Source organism: Coturnix japonica, chromosome 5 (genome assembly GCF_054131305.1).
Source record: "Coturnix japonica strain WE chromosome 5, WE-NBRP24, whole genome shotgun sequence".
NCBI lineage: Eukaryota > Metazoa > Chordata > Aves > Galliformes > Phasianidae > Coturnix > Coturnix japonica.
In genome coordinates this window covers 48,471,025-48,495,532 of record NC_140667.1, presented here as the reverse complement: position 1 = coordinate 48,495,532, position 24,508 = coordinate 48,471,025, and the positions used below count along the sequence as shown (strand labels likewise).

Sequence of the window (24,508 nt, the reverse complement as noted above, 5' to 3'; positions counted from 1 at the left end):
ATTAAATAACTATGTTTAGACTTCATCCACCATTCTGAATTAAGATTTCTCAGCAAGAAATTACAAAGAATTCACATTCCGTTGAATAAAGGCCATTTCCAATGAAATCACTTGTTTCTCCACTACAGTCTAAATCAAATTAGAAAAGTCTTAGTTCAGAGCCAATATTTTTCATGGATTTAATTGTAACTGACAGATATATAACCCTTGCTAAATTGGTAGTTCTTACAAGCCTTTCACATACTGCCACTACCAATGGATGGTAAATTTATATGCAAAATTGCTATGCTAGCATAGACCCTTTAGCTCCCCTGGGAGAACCTTTAAAGAAAGAAAAAAAATCACATCTGTATTGTTCTCTATTAAAGAAAAATTGATTCTCCACTCCCAGGAGACATGAAGAAAATTATTTTATTTTTAAAAGGTAAAAACAAAATGGAAGAAATTGTATATTTTAATCTAAACTTTGACATTTTTGTTGAAGTAGTTCAGTGCATTTCAGCAGGGAGGTAAGTACTTTTTACTATAGAGGGCTACATGTGTGGATTGAAGAGTACTTAGTATGATATGTGATTTATATCAGAAATAACACTCTAGTCATTAGGAAACAAGCAGCAATAAAGATGACAAAATTAAGTACCTATTTGTTATCCATCATCAAACCATCGTAAGAACTAGTGAATGGGACATACAGCACACTTAAGAAAACCCTGCATGATCAGTAAATCATATTAGCAGTACATAAGCTTTGGCTTGGTAAAGCATAAAAGAAAGTAGATGTCTAAAACACATAAATGGAGACCGATAAGTCAGACATGTCTGTTGGACAGGTATATACAATTCAGGTTCTCTATAAATGCTCCCCGTCTATTGTCTCTCATAGAAGGCTCCTGTCATTCTAACATACAAAAAGAGAAAGGATCCTTGAAAGAGACAAGCACTTACAGTTGCTGTTGTAAGTGATGCGGTATTATAAAGAATGAGTTGAATAGAACTCCGGAAAAAAAAAAACATTTTGCATGAAAAAGGCTTCCTACCATGCTGAAGAAAAATAGCAAATTAGAATGCTACGCAGCAGCCACTATAAAAAAGATGTCTTTTTTAATACCACAATATGATAAATTACCTTAAGTAGCACATTAATGTCAGAAATCGAGCACAATCTAACTTCTTTCCAGTGACAATATTAAATGGCTTTCAGACGTCTTTCCTCCTATTCTGACATTAAATTTAATAACACCCAGAGAGACCACAAAAATGATTCAGTTACAAGAATCATGGTGTATTGGATCATTGCCTTTTAAGCAGGATTTAGCTAAATGATTCGGACTCTGATGTTTTTGGCACATTCAAGTGAAAGGTATGAAATTTGTATTGTAACATCTATTGGTAGTGAGCAAAACTCCATTTACATTTAGCTTATATCGATAATGGGACTTCCCTTTGTGTATGGGAGTTTGATAATTGTTGATCATATAAAACACGTATTGGACAGATTTACAACTTTAGATTATTTTTATTTTATTTTTATTATTTTGTGTTCAAGTGCAAGAACAGGCCATACAGTCTTCTCACTTTCCCCTCTGACAGTTCTGACAGTACACAGTTACCTTCTTTGCTGAGCTGACGCTCAGTTCACTGAGTCCCTTAAGTTCAACCACCCTCCACTCCAGTTCAAAATAACTCTTACTAGTTTGTTTATCTTTGAAACCAAGTGAAAAGGACCTAATGCATAGGGAATATCTCCACTGAATTTGTGCTTTGGCTACAGCTAAGTTAAGCAAATATTCATGGTAGGGCAGCTCTGAAATTGAAAATCAAATAAGGAACTTAAAATTCCAAGTACAGATGCTAATGTTTGTTGATGCCTTTTATTTTCTCCAGAGGTTTAGGTCCAAGCCTGTGCTGTCATCAGTGCACACCGTTATTGTTTCTGCATACAGTGGTCTTAGATCCAGCAATAGGAACTGTTCACCTCTGAGAGGGTCCTTTAGAGATGCATACAGGGGGAGTAGGTAAAATCATTCTTTTCTTAGTTCTTACCATCCTTTATTACATTTCTTATAAGTTAATACATCAAGGAAGAAAGTTATTAAGGAAAAACAGTGACTGGCTGTTCAAACATGATGAGCATGAAGAGGATCATGTATTTATATCGCATTTTCAGAGACCCCCTTACAACTGAAGATGCTTATTCTTGCCTCCTGAACAGTCAATACAGCATTTCTTCAAAAGCTCAGATTCATGATAACAAAAATAACGCTGTAATTTCCATGATGGCTGGTTATGTCATGTTACAGTCATGTTACAGTCATGATTGATTTATTTACAATTTAGCATTTGTGCATCCAGAGTTAGAGTTGTTTTTTCCTATATATATTTCCTTGTGTTAGTTAATATTTAAAGTTCATCTGTCTCTTTAACCTCCCAGTAATCTCAGCATGACGAGATCCTTTCACAAGTTCTCACAGTCAGTGGCTTTGCCTAGCCTGAACAGGTAGCTTCACCACCTTACACAAATCATTTAAGAAGACAACAAATAGCATGGACCTCCATTTGACACTGTGCTTAACTTTGCTCCAGTGCTGAATCTAACCTTTTGTTTCCTATCAGCTATTACACCACTAGAGAATACACGATGGCATAGGGTTTCCTGAGAAATCTAGGTCAGGGCATTTGTCAAAAGCTTTTGCAAAACCAAAAGTCCACTCAATCAACCAGATCACCCCATTCAAATGCTTGCTGACTCTTCTGTACAGCTCTGACATCTGTATTCTACCCATAAAAGTCCCATCAACTGATCTCTACTGTATCATATTAATCCCTCTTTGCCAATTTTGATCTTTATTACTGTTTCAACAACTTTGCCTGGTTGCCTAGCCTGAGAATCAGGCTTGCTAAGCTTCCAGGCTCCCTTTGGAGCCCATTTTTCTCTTCTACCTCCAAAGTGACATTGTATTTTCTATGTTCTCTTCCTATATACTATCTAAATGCATTGCACTGAATATCTCATAATCTTGAACAGGGGTGGAGGGAGTAGTTAAAAATTACTACAGTTGGGGAATATAGAAAGCCAATCATAATGGACATTGTTAAATGTTTCAACATTGACTTAAACAAGTATTTTGCTGTAAGCTTTCAAGAGAATTACAACAAAAATGAAACTGACTAGCATGTGTCAGAACAGATTAACAGGTACTCTGTGCAGGATCCTGGTCTTGTTCAGTAACTCCCTCTTCACATAAATGGTATTCCCCCATAGCTGACCTATCATTCACCACTTCAACTTTTTATGGAGAACTATGCTGCTCCACTGATCGATCACTGACACTTGATGGGTTTCCAGTTTGTTTCTACATTTTTCATTCTCACATAACATACACATTTCTCCTTAAATGTTATCTCTTCAGCCCCTTCACAACACAAAAAGTTATATTGCTGTACCGTAACCTGTCAGTCTTGAAGAAGCCATGCGACAAGAGGGACATTAAAACTTGTCAAGGTATCTGTCCTCAAGAATCAGCCCCTTGCAAAGAGAAAGGACTGGTCCTAAAGGGGTCATTCTCAGGTTAGTAAGGTTAAGTAAGGCAGCCATCAATACTGCTGCATTCTCACCTACACAGCAGATACCAGCAAGAAAGCAGTACTCCACATCAAAAATAACCATGAAAGACAAAGCAGCAGCATGTGGGGAGATGAAAAAGGAAAAAAATTGCCTCAACAGCCGCCTACCCCACTGTAATTGCACAATAATAGGGCCAGGCGCACTGCTGACCTGGGAACAGTCACACAAACCGAAGAAAAAACCAGCCACAGAAACTGCAGTAGGAGAGACTGACTCCAGAATCCAACATTTCTTCTATCCACGTGTTATCTTGTACTTACTATTGGACAGGCTGCAAGAAAAGCATGAGGAAGGAGAGAACCAGGAGAAGTGCAAAGTGAAAAGCTGTTAGAAGAGGGGGGACCGAAAGGTAACAGGATCACAGTACATCTGCCAGCATTTGCCAATTGCTCTCTCAGTTGCAATGATACTTAAAGTGAGTCACCGTAAGGAGATGCTAGGATGGATAAATCTTGATTAGCAGATTAAGAGGAAAATACAACAGAGAATGTAACCACTACACCAATGAACTAAATGTTACCAAAAGTGACTTGGCATTGCTCAGAGAAGGTGAAACTCAGCCAAAATTTCATTTCTGCTGGGTTTTGGTTTGCTTTTAGAAAAAACAAACAAACAAAATTTAGTTATTATTTATAAAGTTGCAAAAACAATGAATAGGTGGTTTTAAGATGTATTGCACTTTTTAAACCATGGGTTAGAGAAGATGCCTTATCACCTTAGTTTTTGAGGAGAATTAAAACTAGGAAACAGCACACCCCATCACCACTTTGATACTCTTCAGTCTTAACTCACATGTGAATGATGCTATCAGCAGAGAGTTCTTATTCCCAGCACAGCACAAGGGCTTTCCAAATGTTGGTCAAGTACATGATGAAAAGTCCACAGCTGGAATCTTGGGCCCGAACAAACAGCACTTGCAATAATATTTTCAGCCAACAGCCTACACAGCTGAGATGACACCTGAGGGTCAAACACCAGCTTGTTGATCCATAAAATCTGAGAGTTCTTTGGTGCAACCTTCTAGACAAGACAGAAATACAAGCCACACTGCCAGCATGCTTTCTCTATCTATATATATATGCCCTGGATCATGTGGTCTATCTACCTTTTCCATCGGCAAAGAATATATATATATATTCCATGCTGGAGAAGCTCATGCAGTTTAGCAGGTGGGCACAGCCCTGGTCTGTGGGTCCCACTTTGATCTGCTGCATACTGCTAGCCCTTTGAAAGACATTTTCTCTGCTCCCTGATTAAAAAGGCTGGTAGACCACATAACCTAAGGCATGATTTCCTACCATCTGGGATCGTTCACTTGATGTTTAGACTTTGCTGATCTGTTTGAAGACGTCAGCTAAACCAGAGTTTTCTGCAAGGCACAAGTCATGCTGATAAGCTCCACTGACCACCCTCAAAGTGTAAGAGAAAGGCTACACACAGCTGTAGGCGTGTAAGTGTGGTGAGGTACAGAGACAGTTCTTTGAGCTGTCAGCACAGGGAGATGTAAGCACACTTTAAAGGTCTTCCTACACCCAAGAGCCTCAGAAATGCAATGCTACACATCACTCCTCATGCCACAGCTAAGTGCTCAGCCTCAGGGAAAATAGGAAGGCTCTAATGGGCTCTGCTAAAACATAAGCACAGAATGGATGTTCCTTGACCAAACTCTTCTTCCACCTCAGAATCTCTACTGTGTCACATTTGCTGCATTCCACCACTTCATACCATATCATTTTTATAACACATTTTAAAAATAGGAGCAGAAATCACATTTTCATGTACACATTTCCACCTGCTTGAAGATAAATAGAAAACAAAGCAGTAATTGGGGTTATCACAAACTTACCAGCTTAAGAGAATACAGAGTATTCTGAGAGTAACAGTACATCAATTATAAGAATTTAGGCTGAATCTCTTTATGTTAATGCTGATTTCTATGGTTAGTCAAGGTGGATATCTGTGCTTTCTTATGCACATTAAGTATTTCAATTCTATCTTCAAACACCAATTGCTTGTAACTTATGTAAATAATCGTTCAGATTGTCATGTAGGTGATTAAACTGTTACAAATATGAATAAAGCTCTAAGTAATTAGGTTGCATTTTAATTAATTTCAAATAAAATTAGGACAGAATTTACAGTTTGAAAGGTGATAGATTTCCCAAGCAGGAGACACATCTATTTCTCTCTAGCTATTTGATCTCAACAAAATTGCTCCTGGTTTATACTGACATGTGAAGCAGAAGAAAACCAATTGTCTATCTCCTTTACTCACTGCAAACAACATCAGCAGCTGAGCCTGAGCCTTGCTGGTAACAAAGAGACTGCTGCTGCCAAAGGTGACACCTGTATGTTGCACTGGTTTTGGACCAAAGAAGTCAAAGGAAATTCTGTCCCTTGCTTTAAGAGAGGAAAGAACAAAATAACCTCTGTCAGTATTGTCATCAGAGATGTTAACTGGTTTCAGCATAGCCAAAATTTATGCACTGAGTCTGCTCTGAGGATGCACACATTTTCCAAAGTCAACAAATGATAACAGCTCTCAGGCATATTCAGACAGATGCGTGTACCTCTCTCACCCAAAACCATTCCCTTGAGCCTATCCAACCATATCCTAGGCTGAAAGCTTCCAGCCCCATTAAAGCTCATCTGGACAACTATTTAAAACAAAACTGAAATCCAAAGTTACCTTTCCAATGCCAGGGTTGTCCTTGATTTTGGACACAGCTCTCAGAAGGCATGGTGGTGCTGGGGGAGGACAGAGCTGTAGGATGCCACTAAAGTTAGTAGCATAGACAGAGTAGTCGTGTGTGTGTGGCAGGGGTGGATGATATTTCTTTCTCTTCGAAGACAGGTTAAGCTTCTGTGCTGCTCTGTATAAAAGTAATAGTAAGAAATGACAATGTTACTAGGTGTTAATGGCAGTCTTGACCAGACAAACAGATGTTCATTGTCATCACTGTGTGTTTTAACAAATCAAATCATTGCTTTCTAATCTGATTCAACAAGGACAAAACATCGGGGGACTAATAAAAGGAAACATGGATAGAAAAATTAAGAGTGAAGTATTCAGTTAATTTCTCCCTTAGTAGAGTTTCAGTTATAACCTAACTTTCCTCTCCTCCCCCCGACAGCTTGACAGGTGAACCCTAAAACGCTTAAAATTTCATTGATGTAATAAAAAGTTGAAATAATCCCCTTGTCACCGTAAGAACCAGATGGACTTTTCTGGTGATAACATTATGGAAGCAATGCTTTGTACACTAGAAGTTACTCAAGACACAGAATGACACTTCAAGTCAGCTAAGCCTAGATCCTATCTTGTTGGCTGCACTGAAAATCCTCAGATAACAGAAAATTTCCTTCAAGAAAGATTGGTTTCTTCCTCCTCAATTCCATTCTTCCATTTTAAAACGGAAAGCTATTATAGAAACATTCTTTAATGTTTAAAATGATAATGATCCTGCTTTTGAAATGCAGAATTTCAAAACATAAAAGACGGAGGAAAAATTAAAACATAAAATTAAAACTGTAACATTCTTCCTTGTGATTAAGAATAGCAACAATATCAGTTTTTATGCTATTCCCCACCAGCAACACCAAACAGTATAGCAAAAAAAAACCAGAAACTCAATTCTACATCAAAACCTGCATGGGAAAAAACAGCCTATAGAGTTATGTAGAACATGTATCTGCATAAGTGAGTACACAGCAGATAACTGGCTGTGGCTGTGAGGGTGAAATCTCAGCTCTGCCAAAGCCAAGAAGCGTTTCGCCACTTGAATATGTGTGATGAACCTTAAGACTGCCTGCAGATAGACAGCCTTCAGATGCCTATCATAAAAGAATCCAACATGCTATCTTTTATTACAACTTTGAATGACTGCTAAGCCTGCAAAGGCACAAAGTGTTACACTAAAAGTATGTGTGAGTGATCCGAGCCCACGCTACTGACAGTACTTCTGTTGCTACTTCTGTTGGTAGTGGTCGGTACTGATACCAACAGTATCAGTACAGGGGTAGCAAAGCACTATTCTGGTGCATGCTTGTGATATAAAGGCCTGTCACTTTGGTTTACGAGCATATGTTTACAAGCATATGACCACAAGAAGTCTCTTTATACAACAGCTACTTTATACTTTCATCGTGACTTTCAGGCCAGGATCTCAAAGTGCTCTCCAGCGAGAATGAGCTGGCATCAGTATCTCTGAAGTATTATAAGCAACATACATAGAAAAACTAAGGCAGTGCTATGCTCAACTCAGGGTAAAATGAGACCTCTGACTTTTCCATGAATCTAGGGACGATTCAGCCCCAGGTTCCATCATCTTAGTAAGCTGACTTGTGAAGGAAATTCTTCCTTTGCTTCTGTTTACAGTAGGTCAGGAGTGAAACAGAACACTGAGAGCAGGAGGGCTGCACAGTCTCTTCCAGCAACGCTACCATTAGCATCAAGCAAGTTGCATGGCAAACACCCAGCTGTGCCCAAGCATCAAAATTACTCACTTGGGACAGGATTATGCATCTAAGAACAAGACTTACACATCTCCAGACTTCCCAATTCAATGTTCTACATTGCCCAACATCTGAGTTGAAGACACCCTGTGTGCTTTCTCCATCTAAAAACACTGTAATATTTAGAAGAAAACAAAGAGTCATGTGATGAAAAGACCATAGTTCCAAACTCACAGGGAGTCAAAATCCACCGTCTTGTGAGAAACAAGCTGGATTCTTGAGCAAAGAAACAGCTTTTGACTCCCACTGCACCCTGAGACCAGCAGGAACTGCATCCCATGGTGAAGGAAAACACTGCAAGCATGAGTTTACATAGAACTTCAGGTTTTCAGTGGCAATGAGAACTGATTTAACTGCCTAAACCCCAAAACTCTTGGTAATATCTCTTTCAGTGTGGAAACATATGCCTGAAACAGGACACCAGGCAAACAGTTGCACAACTTCACTGAGGTTGCAGCTGCACACTAAAACTGTAATGCCTCCTAAATACACAGCTTTATTGTGCAGAAAAGTCTATCTACCCATTTGTGCTCTCAGGTGGAAGTCAAGATAGTAATTACCCTCCCTCTCCAAGTACCAATTAACAGTTCTGGTTATTATTTAATCATCTTGTTGATTAATATGAAAGGTAGCATTTATTTCCTTGTTTACATGCTATGATCCCTTGTTAAAATGATAAAACCTCCTCAAGAGAATGTCTTCAAAGTGGAATCAAGATATGCATTACATCCTGATGAAATAATTATTCCTTCAGTATAGCTGGCTGAAGGAGCTCCTCTGGGAAAAATACGTGAAAGAGAATGGGATACAAAGAACAAATTTGCTCAGTAGTTGTTTATTCAGGCACCTAACAAAGTACTAATGACCAGTAAATGCACCCAAAAAGGCCACGCTAAGCAGCACATAAACATATAAATGAAAAAATCAGCCTTATTTAAGTATAACATCTCTCAACATTGTCCAGTAACACAGTTTTGGACCATTACAAGAAGCAGTAGAAGACACCAAACCCACTAAAATTTATCTTAACTTCCCCAAGACAGACATCCTTTCAAACTGATTTACTCCTTGCCGTATCCAGACTTCACGCACTTTCACAGTTCCAAGTATGGCGCCATATGCTAGCTAAAGCAATTAACTGCTAGATTGCTGATAACTCCTTTTCCTATGAGTTTGAAGGATCGCGATGTGCTGAGAAATTTGGCAAAGGGACTGCAGATGTCCATGTAGGATAACAGGAAACTGAGAAAGCAGAGGAACTGGAGTAGTTGTTGAAGAAAATAATCGGTGCTTTGACAGGCAACAGGCCAACCACACTAATAATGATATATCCAAGCTTATCTCATCTCAGGTAGCAGTGCACAAAGTTTAATTGTAACCTCTCTGTGTTTACTTGACATCAAAATGAGGTTATTTCTGGAATAGGAACATCACAGACATCTTGCACAAGCAGTATCAAAGTTTGTTGGGTCGGTTTGTTTTCTTTTCTCTCTAAAGGGGAATATGTAAGGAGTTAAGAATTGAGCAATTGGGAAAACAAAATATAACCAATTCTAGACTTTGAATACAAATGTAAGTAGCTGTCAGCCTCAGCTCTTACAAACAGCACAGTTCTTTAACGGCTAAAAAAATCCAGCTGGGCAGCAGCCTTCATATGAAGGGCTTGAGCCCCTGGACTGGTCCAGGCAAGGAGAACCACAAAAGGGCTCATCAATCCTTCTGCACTTCTTACAACACCGAAACATACTTGGTGGTAACCAAGCCAAGTACTCATTAGACCAAAACACAGGCCGCGTTGGTTTGGATGCGGGCCCAATCAAATGAAACAAAATCCAACTACACAAAACTCCTCACTTCAGTAAAATTCATGAGAACATGTACTCACAGACCACTTCCAAGATGCATGAAAATACTGGATTTCCTGAAGTCCTTATTCAATAACCCATTACTAAATTTACACCTGAGCTTCCAGTCCTGTTTTTCTTCCAGCATTCTCTTTCTCCGGTAGAATTTGCCCTGTGACAACAGACAAGGCCAGCCTCTAAAACTGTGCCCTTTTTGTCCACCACCACAAAGGCTGAAGCTGGGTTCATACCAAACCACTTTCTGTACGTGCTGTGCCTATTTCCTCTCAATCTGCACCTTTTCCTCAATTTTAATCTCTCAGACAAGGCTCTTAAATTCATCTTCATTGCCATGGTAGACTGCCTGGTCTTCTACAGTATCAAATACTTTTTTTGCCATAGGAAAAATTATAACTTCTAAAGAATACAGTGCAAAACTTAAGTGTTAGACTAATTTGTTTTTTCAGGGTATTTTCCAAGTATTTCTTTGCAACTTTGACACTCACATACACTCACCTACCTTTGGTTTTCCCCATTCTATTTCAATAGCTCATCTACAGAGCATTCTTTCAAGGGAAGCTAAGCTCCACTATTATGCCTCTGTTCCAATTAATGCTTCAGAGACCCATGCATATATTATTTTTACTTCTAGCTGTGAGATCTATTGTTTGCATTTTGCTTAACTCTTTCCATCGCTAATAGAAGATGTCTTTTAAGATGCTCTGGAGAGTTCTTTTCTCATAGCTAGGTGTCACAGTAGAAAATAAAACTAATATATGGCACATGCAGGAGCATTCAAATATTAAATGACAAGGGACAGTCTCTAACCTGTTCTTTCCCCTCCAACACAATTTACAGATTACTGGATTTTTCTGCCATGCATGGATGAGACCAGTGAGGAAAAGCACAGCCAGATCAATTACAAAATTCTCAGCATCTAGGGAATATGTATGTGTGCAGCAATGGCAGCTACAAAGCCTGCCCAGTAAAATAAATACAATTTTTTTAAATTTTATATTCTTTTTATGTAGTTAGCATGACATTTCAGATACTCTAATGCACTGCAAGCTGCTCCTACATTACATTCACTATACACGTTCTGCACATTATAGCTGTGAAAGTAAACAGCACAATTTAAATCCCTAAAGAACAGTGTTCCATCTAGGTATAATTTCTCCATGAAACTGAAAGCTAGAATTTAAGCTTTTATAATGATGCAAAATTACAAAATTCTACAAAGTGTTATCCTAACATTTACTAAGCTTCACAAGGAAAAGTGATGCAAAATATAGTCTGGGACACATACTAGAAATGAGTCAAGTGAGACAGATGCAGAGGACTTAATTTGACAAGCTGGTTTTGCAGACAAACCCACACAAGTCAGATTAAGCTCCACTGATAAAATAATAAAAGAAAACTTCTTCACATTCATTTCAGCAGGAGCCATTATGTATTAATACAATTTTAGCATCTTTAGCCAGCCTTATCACTGTCATTCAGATTGTGAAATTTCTTAGGGTTTTACCAAGCAAGTCATGGCCAAAGAAGTGCATGGTCCATGTCTCAAATATCCTGAGCTTTGGAATTTACTTAAAAGTCCACTCAGCAGACCTTGACAGATATCTCAAGTCTCAGCTTTATCCAGATTGTGAACCTTCTGCAAAGGTTGCAGAATTCTGAATGCAGCTTTACCCTGGGTATCAGTCTTTACCCTTAAGAAGGATCCTTCTGAACTTTCTTAGCTCCCAGCCAAGCACAGTCATCACCTCGCATCACATAACCCAAGCCTTTCCCACTGCAAACCAACTCAAATGGAAGCAGTGGGAAAGTCCCAGTCTGTCATTGTATCTGCAGTTCCAGTTATTGTTTCCTTAATTACTCGTCAACAGAGACAACAAATAGACGGATGTCCTACAATACACCCTCCAGCATTATGTCCTGAGCTTTCCGCAATTACCAGAACAAACTTGGTTGGCATTATCACTTTTATTATTTCTATTGCTGTTTGATTTGTGGTTCTAAAATTAGAAAGACAGCACAATGAAACAATATACAGTTGCTGCCCAAAACGCCATACAGAACAAGCAGAAATAAGCAAGGTATCAGGTTCCACCAGCACCATTTAATGAGGAAAATAAAACTGGTTCAGAAAGAGCCAATTTTGAACAGAAAGCTGGGAATGCCTAAATCTGTCAACCGAGGTTTGGGAGGGAAAAAAAAAAAGTCACCATCTGTATTTTTGCAATAAATTTTGCCCAAGGCATCTCTTATGAAGTATGAATTACATTCTGAGATTATGTCCTGTTCTTCCCCATGGAACAACATTCACGGGTTTCTGTGATGCATACTTAGTTTCAGGAGCATATGCTAACTTTCCTCACTGCAGCATCATTATACACGTACAGCACCAAACCTTTGTTTGCTTAGCCATCCCAGCAGCGCTGTCCAGACACACTGCCAGGAGGAACAATAAATGTTCCTTATTTCACTGGCTCACCTTCCTCAACAAATAAATAATTTGGATCACAATGCACAACCTCAAACAATGGCATTTTTATAATGGGTGACAGAAATAAATTTCAATAGAAAAAACATAATTCTAAAACATTCCAAAATGAAGGCTGAGCATCCCTCAACCTTCTCCTTTCCACACAAAAACAGTCCCAGTTCTTTCAACCTCTTCTTAAAGACCAAGTTTCCTTGATTTCTGATCACCCTTGTTGCCCTCCTCCTACTCAGTTCACATCTTCACTGAGTACAGAATGAAGGCCTGGTGGACAGGTGTACAATAGGCGAGATACACCTGAATTCAGACACCTTGCAAGAAGAGCAGACAGAGCCACTCTGTGCCAAACTCAGAAAGACCTCTCCGAGATGACAGGTTAAAATAAACCTGCAGAGTACAGCTGACACCAGAAGAGCTTTCCCACAGTGTACAGACCCAAGAGCTGATACGTCTGCTTAACCGTACATTACTACTTAAACATTACTCCCAAAACAGCGGTTTCTGAAGCGACTGCTACAAAATTGTTATGAGTGATGTCAGATCAACATTCTTCTCAGTACGCAGATTTAAGACACTTTTCTGGCCAAGGAATGTTGCTTCAGCAGCCAGGACTGAGGATCTGGAACTGACTTATTTATACACACACCAGGGTAGCAGCTAGGCACCGCAGCCTGCCACGTCCCATTTCCAGCTCTGCTCACTAATGATGTTAAACAAAGTGGGAACAGTTGCACACACTGCTGTACTTCTGTGCTCACTGTTTATAGTTGTGCCATATGACAAACTGCTGAAAACCCGTGTAGGTTAATCTTTATGTAAGCAATACTGTCAACACCTAATATAGAAATATGCCAGTTTCTGGGTCGCACACAACATAGATAGCTCCATATTGAAAACACGGCTACCTGACTGCCAGCGGTGTTGTCTCGCTCTGTTTCATGAACTAACTGAGCTAAAGCAGGCAGAACCACATCAATCTAAGCACACACCTTAGGCAAAAACAGTTGGATTTATTTGTCAGCATGACACAGACTCTTAAAAGAGGTTGAGAAAAACTAAATTTTAGTCTCATTTGTATTCCATCAAGAAAAAGTAACAAAGCCACTTTTAAAACTAAAAAGTAATGAAACAGAAACAGCTGTGCTAACTAGCCATTCATTATTAAAGTAATTACTTCAATAGATCATCTAACATTTTGCTCTGTGATTCCAGCTCCCAACATACAGAAGGAAGCCAGCATCAAAATGACTTATCAGGCAATACATTATTTTTGTTACAAAGACTATTGCACACCATGATATTCATCAAAAACAGTCTGGTATGAAAAGCAAAAACATTCTGCTCATTCAGGCTGCTCCCAGGAAGGAACAGGCACATCTGTGATTGCAAAGGATGAGAGAGAAAATGCAGGGCATGGCTAACATGGGGGATATCTGAAGCACAGGGTTAGGCAAACATATATTACAAAGTCTTGTGCCTACACAATGAGTATTTTTAAACAAAGGAGAAACATACAAGATTCTTAAAGCCAGTGTACCTGTGGTTTGTTTAAAAGCAATACTCCTCACAGCTATGGCAGACTAAAGTTGCAGCACCATTTAAAACAGCATTTAGCAGGAAAATGTCTGACTCATGTTTTCACATTGTTGCAGATAAATCTGACTTTTACTGACTGAAAGACACCAACTTCAAACTTCAGGAGAAATAAGGAACTCCTGATTCATTATCAAGGAATATTTTAAACCATGTCCTGGACTTCAACTAGCTTCCCTAATAACTTTTAGATAAGATTCATTTTATGCTGATTAACTTCCACTGATTCATTACCTTATATTCAAAACTCCACAGGGCACTGCTTCTTAATAAGTGAAGCAAACCAAGAGTGATGGGCAGAGAAGCACTAACTAATGCTGAGAAAGGTAATGGGTTAAGCTTGGAAGGGTCATGACAAAAGAATCATTACAAAATCATCACAGAATTGTTTGAGTTGGAAGGAACATTTAAAGGGCATTTACTCCAACCCCCCTGCACTGAGCAGGGACACCCACAGCTCCATCAGATGCTCAGAGCCCTGCACAGCCTGACCTTGGCTGTCTCCAGGGATGGGACATGCACTACCTCTCTGGGCAACTTGTACCAGTGCATCACCACCCTTATCATAAAAATATTTTCCTTATATCTGGTCTAAATTTCCCCTCTTTTAGTTTGAAACCATTTTCCTCATCGTATCAGAATAGACCCTGCTAAACAGTCTATCCCCTTCTTTCTTACAGCCCATCTTTAGATACTGAAAAGCTCTCAGCTCTCCCCAGAGCCTTCTCCACAACGAACAGCCCCAGCTTTTCCAGCCTGTCCTTGCAGGGGAGATGTTTCATCCCCTGGATCATTTTTGCATCCCCCCTCAAGGCCAGCTCCAACAGGTCCATATCTCTCCAGTACTGAGAACTCCACAACAGGACACAGGACTCCAGGCAAAGTCTCACAGTACAGAGCAGAGGGCAGGATCCGCTCCCCCACCCTGCTGGCCATGCTTCCGATGCAGCCCAGGATACAGATGGCTTTTTGGGCTGCAAGGGCACGCTTCCAGCTCATGTCCAGCTTGCCACCCCCCATCATCCCCAAGTCCTTTGCAATAGGGCTGTGCTTTAACCTTTCATCCCTCGAGCTGCATTGATAGTAGGGGTTATCATGATGCAGTTGCAAAATCTTATGCTTGGAAATACCCTCCATCATCCAACAGGAAGGATGAGGGAGTTTTGCAATCTTGCAGTAGGTCAAGCTCTGCAATTGTAGTGCTGGTGCTTTATTTTGCCATGACATTTCATTTTTGTTATAAATGATAATGTGAAGCATCTCATTTTGCCAGTAGCACAAGCAAGCAAAGCAGTCAAGCTCAGAACACAGCCAGTGTCAGCTGAAAATGCTCACACCCTGCAAACTGCATGCAACTCTCAGTAAACTGAGTGTCAGAGTGACTGCAAATCACCCATGAGAGCCAAGTGCTCTATTATCAGTCTGATTTGACTATTTCAATTGCTTTGTCTGTCATGCCTTAATATAAAGCATTAAAATAGTTAAGTATGTTATTGAAAGAGCCTGAAAGACAGCAATAAAGTTGTGAGACAGGTGCAAACTGTCAAATTACAGCCCCGCAGGAAAGTTGCCGTTATCATTTTACCAATGGAATGCCTCATTCCTCCTGCAACGAAACTACCAGTGCAGCTGCCACAGCCTCCAAGCTGAGAAGTCCCAATTAATGGGGTCAGAACAGACACTGATGTTCAGGAGCCAAGGAGGCAAAAAAGCAGGCAGAGGGAAAGGGCTGGGGTGGGTGAGGTGGGAGATATGTTCCTCTTGACAAGGGGCATGTTCAGGTGAACTGCATAAGGAGGTACATGCAGCTATGGATGAATGAGGAAATACAGATAGGATCATGTGAAAAAAACCCTAAATTAGAGGATAAAATATTAAATTCAGGAAAGCAGAGGGTCAGAGAGAGAAGAAAATAAGAAATATCTGTATGACTCCAGCCAGATCATCTATAAATGCTTCAGGCTTTTCACTAGTTTATAACCGTTCACCATTTACCCCACACACATTCACATTCCATCAATCACTTGTGTCTCTATAAATTCGAACTTTGGCAGTTCTGAAGGCACCAATTCTGTCTTATCATAGTGAACACATCTGTTTCAAGTTATTCTGCTTTGTTCTTCCTCCTGGGCATCACGAACATCTCAGAACACAGAGCAAATCCAATACCACAATACTGCCTGCACAGAGTCACCTGAAGCAGCTCAGAAAGTCACTTCATCTCCTAAGGAGGCTGCCCCTGGTGTTCCAAAACCTCCTGTATTATCTATCCATCAAGGTACTCGGGGGCTCACAAATAAAAAAATCAGCCTTTTCCAAGGACAGCCTCACATGAAGAAGATCATTAAAGGCAATTAGCCAGCACAAAGCACTACAAGTATTCTGTTGTGCCTTCATTCAGCTTCTGCTATGAAAGAGTAAAGACCTAGAACATCTTTCTCCCTTATAATGTATTCACCCCACTAAATTCATTCTTCCCCTCTTTCACTTTGTCTCTTCCTTCGTATATATCCTGCCATTCTAGCTGGCACCAGACTCCCTCTTTGCTTTATTCTCCTCCTCCTGCAAAGCTTACCCTCCTCCCTTGTGGCCCATCCTCCCAAACATTTCCCTGATACTGATGTCTTGCACAATCCCTCCCTGGTCTGAATCATGAACACTTGTTTCCCAAACCGAGGAGCTTCATTTGCCAAGGCAATGGACCTTTAGGTGCCCAGCACTACTTCATCTAGTCAACACAATCCCAGTTTCTCAGCCAGTTCCCTGCTGACCTCTGGGACGTTCTTCACGCTTTCAGTACTGATAAACTCTGAAGTGCCGATATCCAAAACTCCATTGTTCCCTTTCTTCTCAACTACTTTGGCTTCTTTACCTCCTCTTTTTGCTGAACCACAGCTCTGTGTCCCCAGCTGTCTTCCCATCAGTCTCACAGTCTTCACAGACGAGCTCTTCATAGCAGGGAACCTGGCTTAATTTACATAGTGCTTTATCAGCGTATGGTATGATGCAGTATTAGTAATGATACCAGTAATGATGTCTCACTCTTAAACACACTGCTCTGCACAAAGCCTACTAAATTCAGTCTTATCTTCTCATTTATCCTCCTTATGTGCAAAAGCTAAACAGGATATACCTAAGGCATGCACTACTTTGTTTGTCCTTAATTATAGGCACTATTATGCTGCCACAGCAACTAGGAAAGCTTAAACTGCCTAAAGATGATACAAGATACTACACAATGCTACACACCCTGCCTCATCTCCTGCATAGCACAGGGCTATATGCAGGTCACATTTACACACCAGGGACTGCTAGCAACCACATTCCAGCAGTCGTGGCATAGCACCAGCAGGACCAGGCAAGCCATCCAGTGTCACTCACTCCATCTCCATCTGCACATCTTCCTAGAATCATACAATCATTAAGGATGGAAAAGAACTCTAAGATCATCTAGTCCAACTGTTCATCTACCACCAATATTTCCTATTAAACCGTGTCCCTAAGTATCACATCCACATCCATTATCTGCCACCACCACCTCCCTGGGCATCCTGTGCCAGTGCCTGACCACTCTCCTGGAGAGTGAATTTTTCCTAATATCCAACCTGAAACCATACAGCATCAAACAGGCATCCAGGAAGGTTTTCACACTTCCAGTATCCAGTGGTGGACAACACTGCAGAGATCAGGCTGCTCCAGCCCACCAGATTCTGAAGAGAGATTCATTTAGGGAAAAAATGGGAATTACGCATTTGGCACCCCCTGAAACATCTGGATGCTTCAGCCATCAGAATGCTCAGCCACCATTCCTGACAGTCTGGTAGCAAGAGGAAGTGGGGCACCGGGGGGATTTAATGAAGAAGGGCTGATGCTCTGAGCGGCTGTTGAGCTGCATTAATGTCAGCCAGTCGCTGTGTCCCTGGAAGAGCCTCAGAGCTCCCATGATACTGCCACAACCCCACAAATAGGAGACAAACCACATACAGCTCTTTGTCTACCTCTGTCAGCAAGGCCAGGAAAAGCCAGGATCCCCCTTCCCAGGCAATTAATTCCAATTTAATTTTCTGACACTTCAACATACCATTTCTTGGATGTGGACTAGCCTTAATGAGGATGCAACTAACTGCTTCTTCCACTGACTTGTGATTCACCAAAGATTTGCTATAGTTACCTGTAATCATCACAAGCACTTCTGCTGCAGCATCACAAACTGGCCTTGCTACTGCATTTCAGCACTAAAAGGTTTGGCTCAGGATCCAACGCGTCACAAGTTTTCTTCACCTTCCGGTGAACTACTACTTATTCGTAACCCAGTTATCTACTTTAACTGTCAAAGAGATTTAAATTGTGCCAGCTCTGCACAAAGCCAGGATACCAGCACATCCCAGCAGGGTACAGGGCAAAAGTTTACAGCTATTAAATACAGAGAATTGGTGAACTACATTATGAGCTTAACAGAAATATAATTCTTGCTTTTAGAAGGACAGAGAATGGCAGGATGAAGTGATTTAGCTGGAAACATCTCAAACATGGCAAGTTAAAGAAAAAAAGTAGGGTTTTTTTGTTTTGGTTTGGTTTTTGTTCTTTTTCTTCCCTGTATTAAATTCTGAAAGTACTGACAGACAAGGAATAATCAGGTTTAACAGGTTAGCAGTAATATATGCCTCAAGTGTTCCTAATACATCATAATCTTCTTTCACAGAATTTGCATCACTGTCAAACCCAACTACTGATTTTCGGTTGATGCTTTTAACGTGTTTCTATGGTTACTTTCCAAGGTCGCATCACAGACGCCTCAACAGCAGTTCAGACAGACATTTTGCATCCTTCACTGTATTAAATAATTTATGAAAGTTAAGGCATCCTCATGGAACAAAAAAAAATATATAATCATAAAAGAATGGTTCTGAGGTTATTTTCTCAGCAACAGTTTGAAGCACAGTAAAATCAATATCCGTTCAAAAGCCCTCAAGAGGTAGACTATTTGAGTAATGTTCCACATGGTACTAAACGCTAAGGAACACATTCTAAGTTTAGATCTATATGCACAAGCCTACATGAACTGCATGAGTGAATCTTAAAGCAGAACATGCAGACATCTAATTTGCTACTGTCAGCTTCATCTTTTAAACCAGGCGGCAGCTATTGTCTCCGTAAGCATTCTGAATTTTAAAAATGCAAAAATAAAACTGGAAAAAGTGAAGTAAAAACGGTAATGACAGCCTTTATTATTTCCATCATTTTTCATTCAAAGCCACACAGATTTCACCTGTCCCCGAAACGTTACAAATTTTGACTAGTGTAATGAAAGCATGTACACAAAATATCTGAATCCTCTGCCTACCACTACGCTAGATCAGAGTTTATTGGAACTAATTGAAGTGTCTGAAGCTTGGAACAAAAACACATTAGTCATTTAGTGGTTGTGCTAATATTGCTATGCCTTTCGTGCAGTCTCATTAGATACAGACTGCTTCAATACCCTAATCATATGCTCAGTCACAGCACAATCAGTACACAGAGTACTGACAAGCTGTCCCACCATGCCGAGTGCTGATAAGGTGCCTGCTCTATGACTAACCTCAATTATTGACTATATTTTATGGTCAATCTAATGGCCAAATGCTTATCAGTGAACCATCAGGTGCCTGTAATAGGATAGTGACCCTTAGTTTATATGTACCATTACTGCTCATTAGTGAATAATTAGATTCTGTAATCCACAACTCACAGGCATTACAATATGATGGAATATCCTGAATCTAGGAAAAGACTATGTTTATTTTAACTCATAAGATGTTCAATTGCATTACTCAGAGATTGTGTGTTATGCCTTGCTAAGAAAGCTGCTTGTAAAAAGCACATCGTGTAGTGCTTTATGTCATGTCTAAATTGACACAGCTTTCCTAAACATGCAGAAATACGATGAGTGGAAAGATAATGGGTGTGATTCACCATTGTGATTCTCCAGATTTATTAACTTAACTGATTTCAATCTAGTGAAGCCCAGCAACACTGCAAATAATTTAGAGACTTAGAAACCAGGGAGTGCACAGAGAGTGCTGTGTTTGGAAAAGTAATTCATCACTGCTTCAAAGGCAATGGTCTCACAGCAGCAAGTGCAACCCTGTGCCCAAACAAGCCCGAAAAGACACAAAAACAATCCAATATCAAAGAATATTAATATTTAAGATGCAATACAGCTTGTTTTCTGTTCAATCTTGCTCAGAGTTGGCTTTGTACATAGTTTCCTCCAAACAGCTTCAGTTTCTCTTAGCTGCTCCATCACTGCTTGAACCCCCCACCTTTGGATAACAAGGCCAGAAACTCAAAAGAACCAATCTTCAGATGATGGTACAGGCAGCACTGCCATGACTGTCACCAGCCACCAACAGGCAAATAAATAAATAAATAAATCACACATTAACAGCAACAGCTTCATTTTCAGGGGAACTTAATAATTCTCTCAAGGGACTGGTATTTTCTTTTTAGACAATTAACCTCTTCCCAAGTTCATTCTCCTCCTCGCTGTCTTTCTGCCTGCTCTTGAATACAACACCTCCACCCTTTCCCAGGTGTCCAGCTGACAAAAATCTAACGCTTATTACAGCTTTCCACCAAAATCAGTCAATATTTACTTAGTTGAAAGCATAAGAGAATTCAGCTCACAGAAGGGTCCTACAACTTTCTCACATATTTTCACTCGTTAATTTCAAGTTTGTTCAGGTTGCTTATACAAAAAATAAATATATAAATAAATAAGGGAAGAAAAAAGGAAAAAAGGCTGTGGAAACACATACAAAGTATGGAGTACTACAGCAAGGCATGGCTCAGGCCACACCAATGGGCAAAGCCTACTTGCATTTTTCTTAAACTTGAGGTATGCCCACTTAAAACTTCACCTGCACTATAAAGGTCAACTGGGAGCCTCTTCGCAGCCACCAGAGCTGCACTTTTTACTCCAACATTCTTATTCTGACAGTGACATACTGAGAAACTGCATTTTCTCCTAAATCCTCCAACCCTTCAGTAACACGACCATAGAGCAATGTCTGGCAATTTGCTTGTGTGGCACAGTCAGCTCTTAATCAAAGCTTTTTCTCCTTCTATGACAGATCAGAGTGAGGGAAAAAGGCTTAAAACTGATTTAATTTCTTAATACGCTTCTGTCTGCTGGTTCTAATATTTGGCTTTGATTTTGAATATTCAGTACTTCCACACCAGACTCTGCATTTCTAGGTAATGAATAAAATCTTTTTCTTTTTTCTTTATTTTGAAAAGCAGAGCATAATTAAGCTTAAAGAAATTAAATATGACATTCAAATGAAAAGGAGCCTTGGATGATACATGAACTTAGGCTGCACATTATGCATTACAGAATCAATACATTCACTGCGAAGACCATCTTAAGATAAATTCATTTTAACTCCATGTACCTCTTGTCAGCAGGTAAAGGCTCTGCCGCAGCTATTAAGTTTTTTCCACACGAGGATATGAATACTGCTGTACTGAGTTCTGAATTTGTGACCTTACAAACTATGACTATCATTGAGGAATAAACTGGAGTGGAAAAAAAAACAAGTGAACCAAAAAGGTTGCACAGACTTGACTTCACAGGTACAAGCCAGCCCACAAGCAAGAGTCAAAGGGTGCCATTCCACTGAATAGAGATTCTAGTTTTAATTTGAAAGACATTTATGTGCTGCCAGCAAACCACGCCACAACCCAAAAGCTAATTGTGCTCAGACCTGTACAAACACAGTTAATGCTGCTTCATGAAGAACAAGACTGGAAGCCTTTATTCATGATCTACTGTTGCCACTGCTAAGTAAATCACAGGCGCAGTTTCCACAAGCAACCTACAAAGGCTTTGTCTTCTGAAGTAACTAACCCTGCACCCTCATACACTGAAAGTTAATATACATGCATATTTTTGCCTGGCTACTTTATTCCTGTGACAAAACAACCCTCTTCCCAAGAAAAAGGCCCATCCACAGCCGCTTTTTAAAAAGGACTCCTGTAAAGATGGAAGCACTCAGTAGAAAGATGAAAAGAGGGGAATGTTTTTTTGGGGGGGAAAAAAAAGATTACTTGTAAAATCTTCAATATATTAACTGTATTTGTCCAGAAGCAAATAAGGGAAAAAGTGTCCCAGGCTCAGTGTAACTCAAACAACAGTCTGGCCCTGCTATTAAGTTTACAGCTTAAGTGACTGCAGAAAGAAAGATCATAAGGAAATAATCAGAAAATACAATATGGGATTGCAGCACGTTGCCGTTGCCTGTGACTACTCTTTTATCTGAAGGTGCTTGCTGAGAGAAGGTTAGCTGAGTAAGAGATGAAGGGCAGAGAAGAAGATGCTGCTATAAAGGATTCAAGGCAGAGATGACCTCCTACCACTCGCTCAAAGTTGGGTGGTGCAAAGGGACAAAGACATAGGGGTGGAAAGGCTAGATCAAACAATTCGGATACCCCATCACCACTGAAGGAAAACTGCTGAAACTGTTAATTCTAATACTTCTGCTCCCAGGATAAGCTGCTACTTCTACCCCCAGATTCTGCTAGCAGATGTCTCTCTCATCCCTGAAGATTTCCTCTTCTTCCTCGCAAGGGCTACATACTTCAGCAAGGAGAGGAGGGGACAGCATTGGAAGTTTGATCCATAGGGTGTCACATGTCACATATTAGAAGCAAAGAAGGAATGGGGAAGGGGAAGATTAATGCTGACAGGGATGGATCTGCCTAGCCAGGATTAGGCCATAGTATCCACCTGAGGATGATCAATGTATATATGACTGCCAGGGATCAAATTGGAACTCACTCCACCTACCTTCATAAGACTGCCTGCGTTTCTATCTATATGTTCAATCACAGCAGTAGCTGAACTTGTTTCCTGAACTCTTGCTTTTAGGAATAGAAAAAAACAACAACAACAACAAAAAAACCTCCTCTGGACTCTGAGAAGACCAAGAAATAAATACTGAAATGCATTTATCAGCAATATGATAAAAGATAATGAAAATACTAATTCAGAAAACTGTTGAAACAAGTGCTTTTGTGGAGGAAAAAAAAAAATGAAGGAAAAAAAAATCAAAGCAGCCCTATTATTTGGTTAAAAAAAAAAAAAGAGAGAGAATTTTTGAACACAGAAAATGTGTAGGGAATAAGCAAGGTACTAATGGATTTTAAAACATTTTAGCTAGCACATGACTGCTAAAGCTATAAAACTGCTATTCACTCAGGGCAAAGACAGATTCATGTGAAGCAATTAGGGCCTGATCCAACAGACACTGACGTCATTTTCAGTCTTGTTTCAAGACTGAGGACTTTAAGTATCTTTCAGTCAAGCCAATGATAATCATTAGCAAGAACCTGTCTCTTTACAATAAATCCAGTACTGTGTTTTGCTGACCAGTGACAGAATCACCACTGGGAGGAAAAGATTTGGGATCTTTTTTTTTTTCAGATTATTAGGCACTGATTTCTTTCTCTCAGTTCTAAATGGGTTGTTTTATTTTCTGGATTCTCCAGTGAAAGCATAAAGCTTAATCTACTCCAGTAGATTGAATCAGACTGTTCGCACCCCCAGTACTACAATAAAAGTTGTGCAACTGGCCGCTCTAGCTACTATGGAAAGGATTTACCTAACTTTATCTAGGTAACCAAAAGAAAAAATGTTTGAGCTTTTCCCCTGACTTTCCTCTCCACTCACACCAACTTCAAATAACTACCTTAAAACAAAACACTTTGTCCTCTGTCAGCAACATTTCTCTATGCTGACTTTAAACCTGCAGCAGGCCCACAACATGAGCTTCCACACATAACGCTTGGCACAGACCTTTCCCTACCTCTTGCATACAGGGACATGGTGGTAGATAGGTACCTGATGCTTCAGACTCACCATACCACATTCATCTACCCAAGTGCTGTTTTCTGAAGAGCTCTTTTTTGTTTTAGATTACAATTTAAAATTCATTTTGTCAAATCTTGCAAGAAATAATTAAGGAAAAGGAAACAATACAATTTTAACAAGAATAAAAAGGTTCCTCAGTGCATAAATTCTACTTTAATGCCATTCACAGACATATGCTTTTTCAATATTGTCTCTAAACATGTTCAGTTCTGAATTTAAAAAGGAGTTTGGAATGCAAGTACAAAGCCCTGAATTTTGTTGTTTTAAATACCATCTGCTTGACAGCGTATTGCATTTAGTCAACAGTGCTAATTACAACAAACGCTTCACAAACAAAACTAACAGCTTATTTTCATAAGACCCAAGAACAGGGAAAAAAGAAGACTGCTCCATGCTAGCGCTATAGAAGTCTTAGACTGTTTTAACTGTTGTTACCAATAAGGGGGGGAAAAAAACAAAACACAAAATAACAGTTGTACGTATACATGTGGCCATGCTGCTGAATGAAAATC

The 24,508-nt window shown here is 39.8% G+C and overlaps 1 protein-coding gene across 3 annotated transcripts in view; it reads right to left on the bottom strand.

The window, feature by feature from the left end:
• Positions 1-24,508, bottom strand: part of KIF26A (kinesin family member 26A) — a 94,578-nt gene that overhangs the window by 21,000 nt on the left and 49,070 nt on the right. For all 3 annotated transcript variants that reach the window (XM_085547763.1, XM_085547765.1, XM_085547766.1), the window contains one exon: positions 6,315-6,498. In XM_085547763.1, coding sequence (XP_085403889.1) covers positions 6,315-6,498 — 184 coding nt within the window. The remainder of the gene's footprint in view (positions 1-6,314; positions 6,499-24,508) is intronic.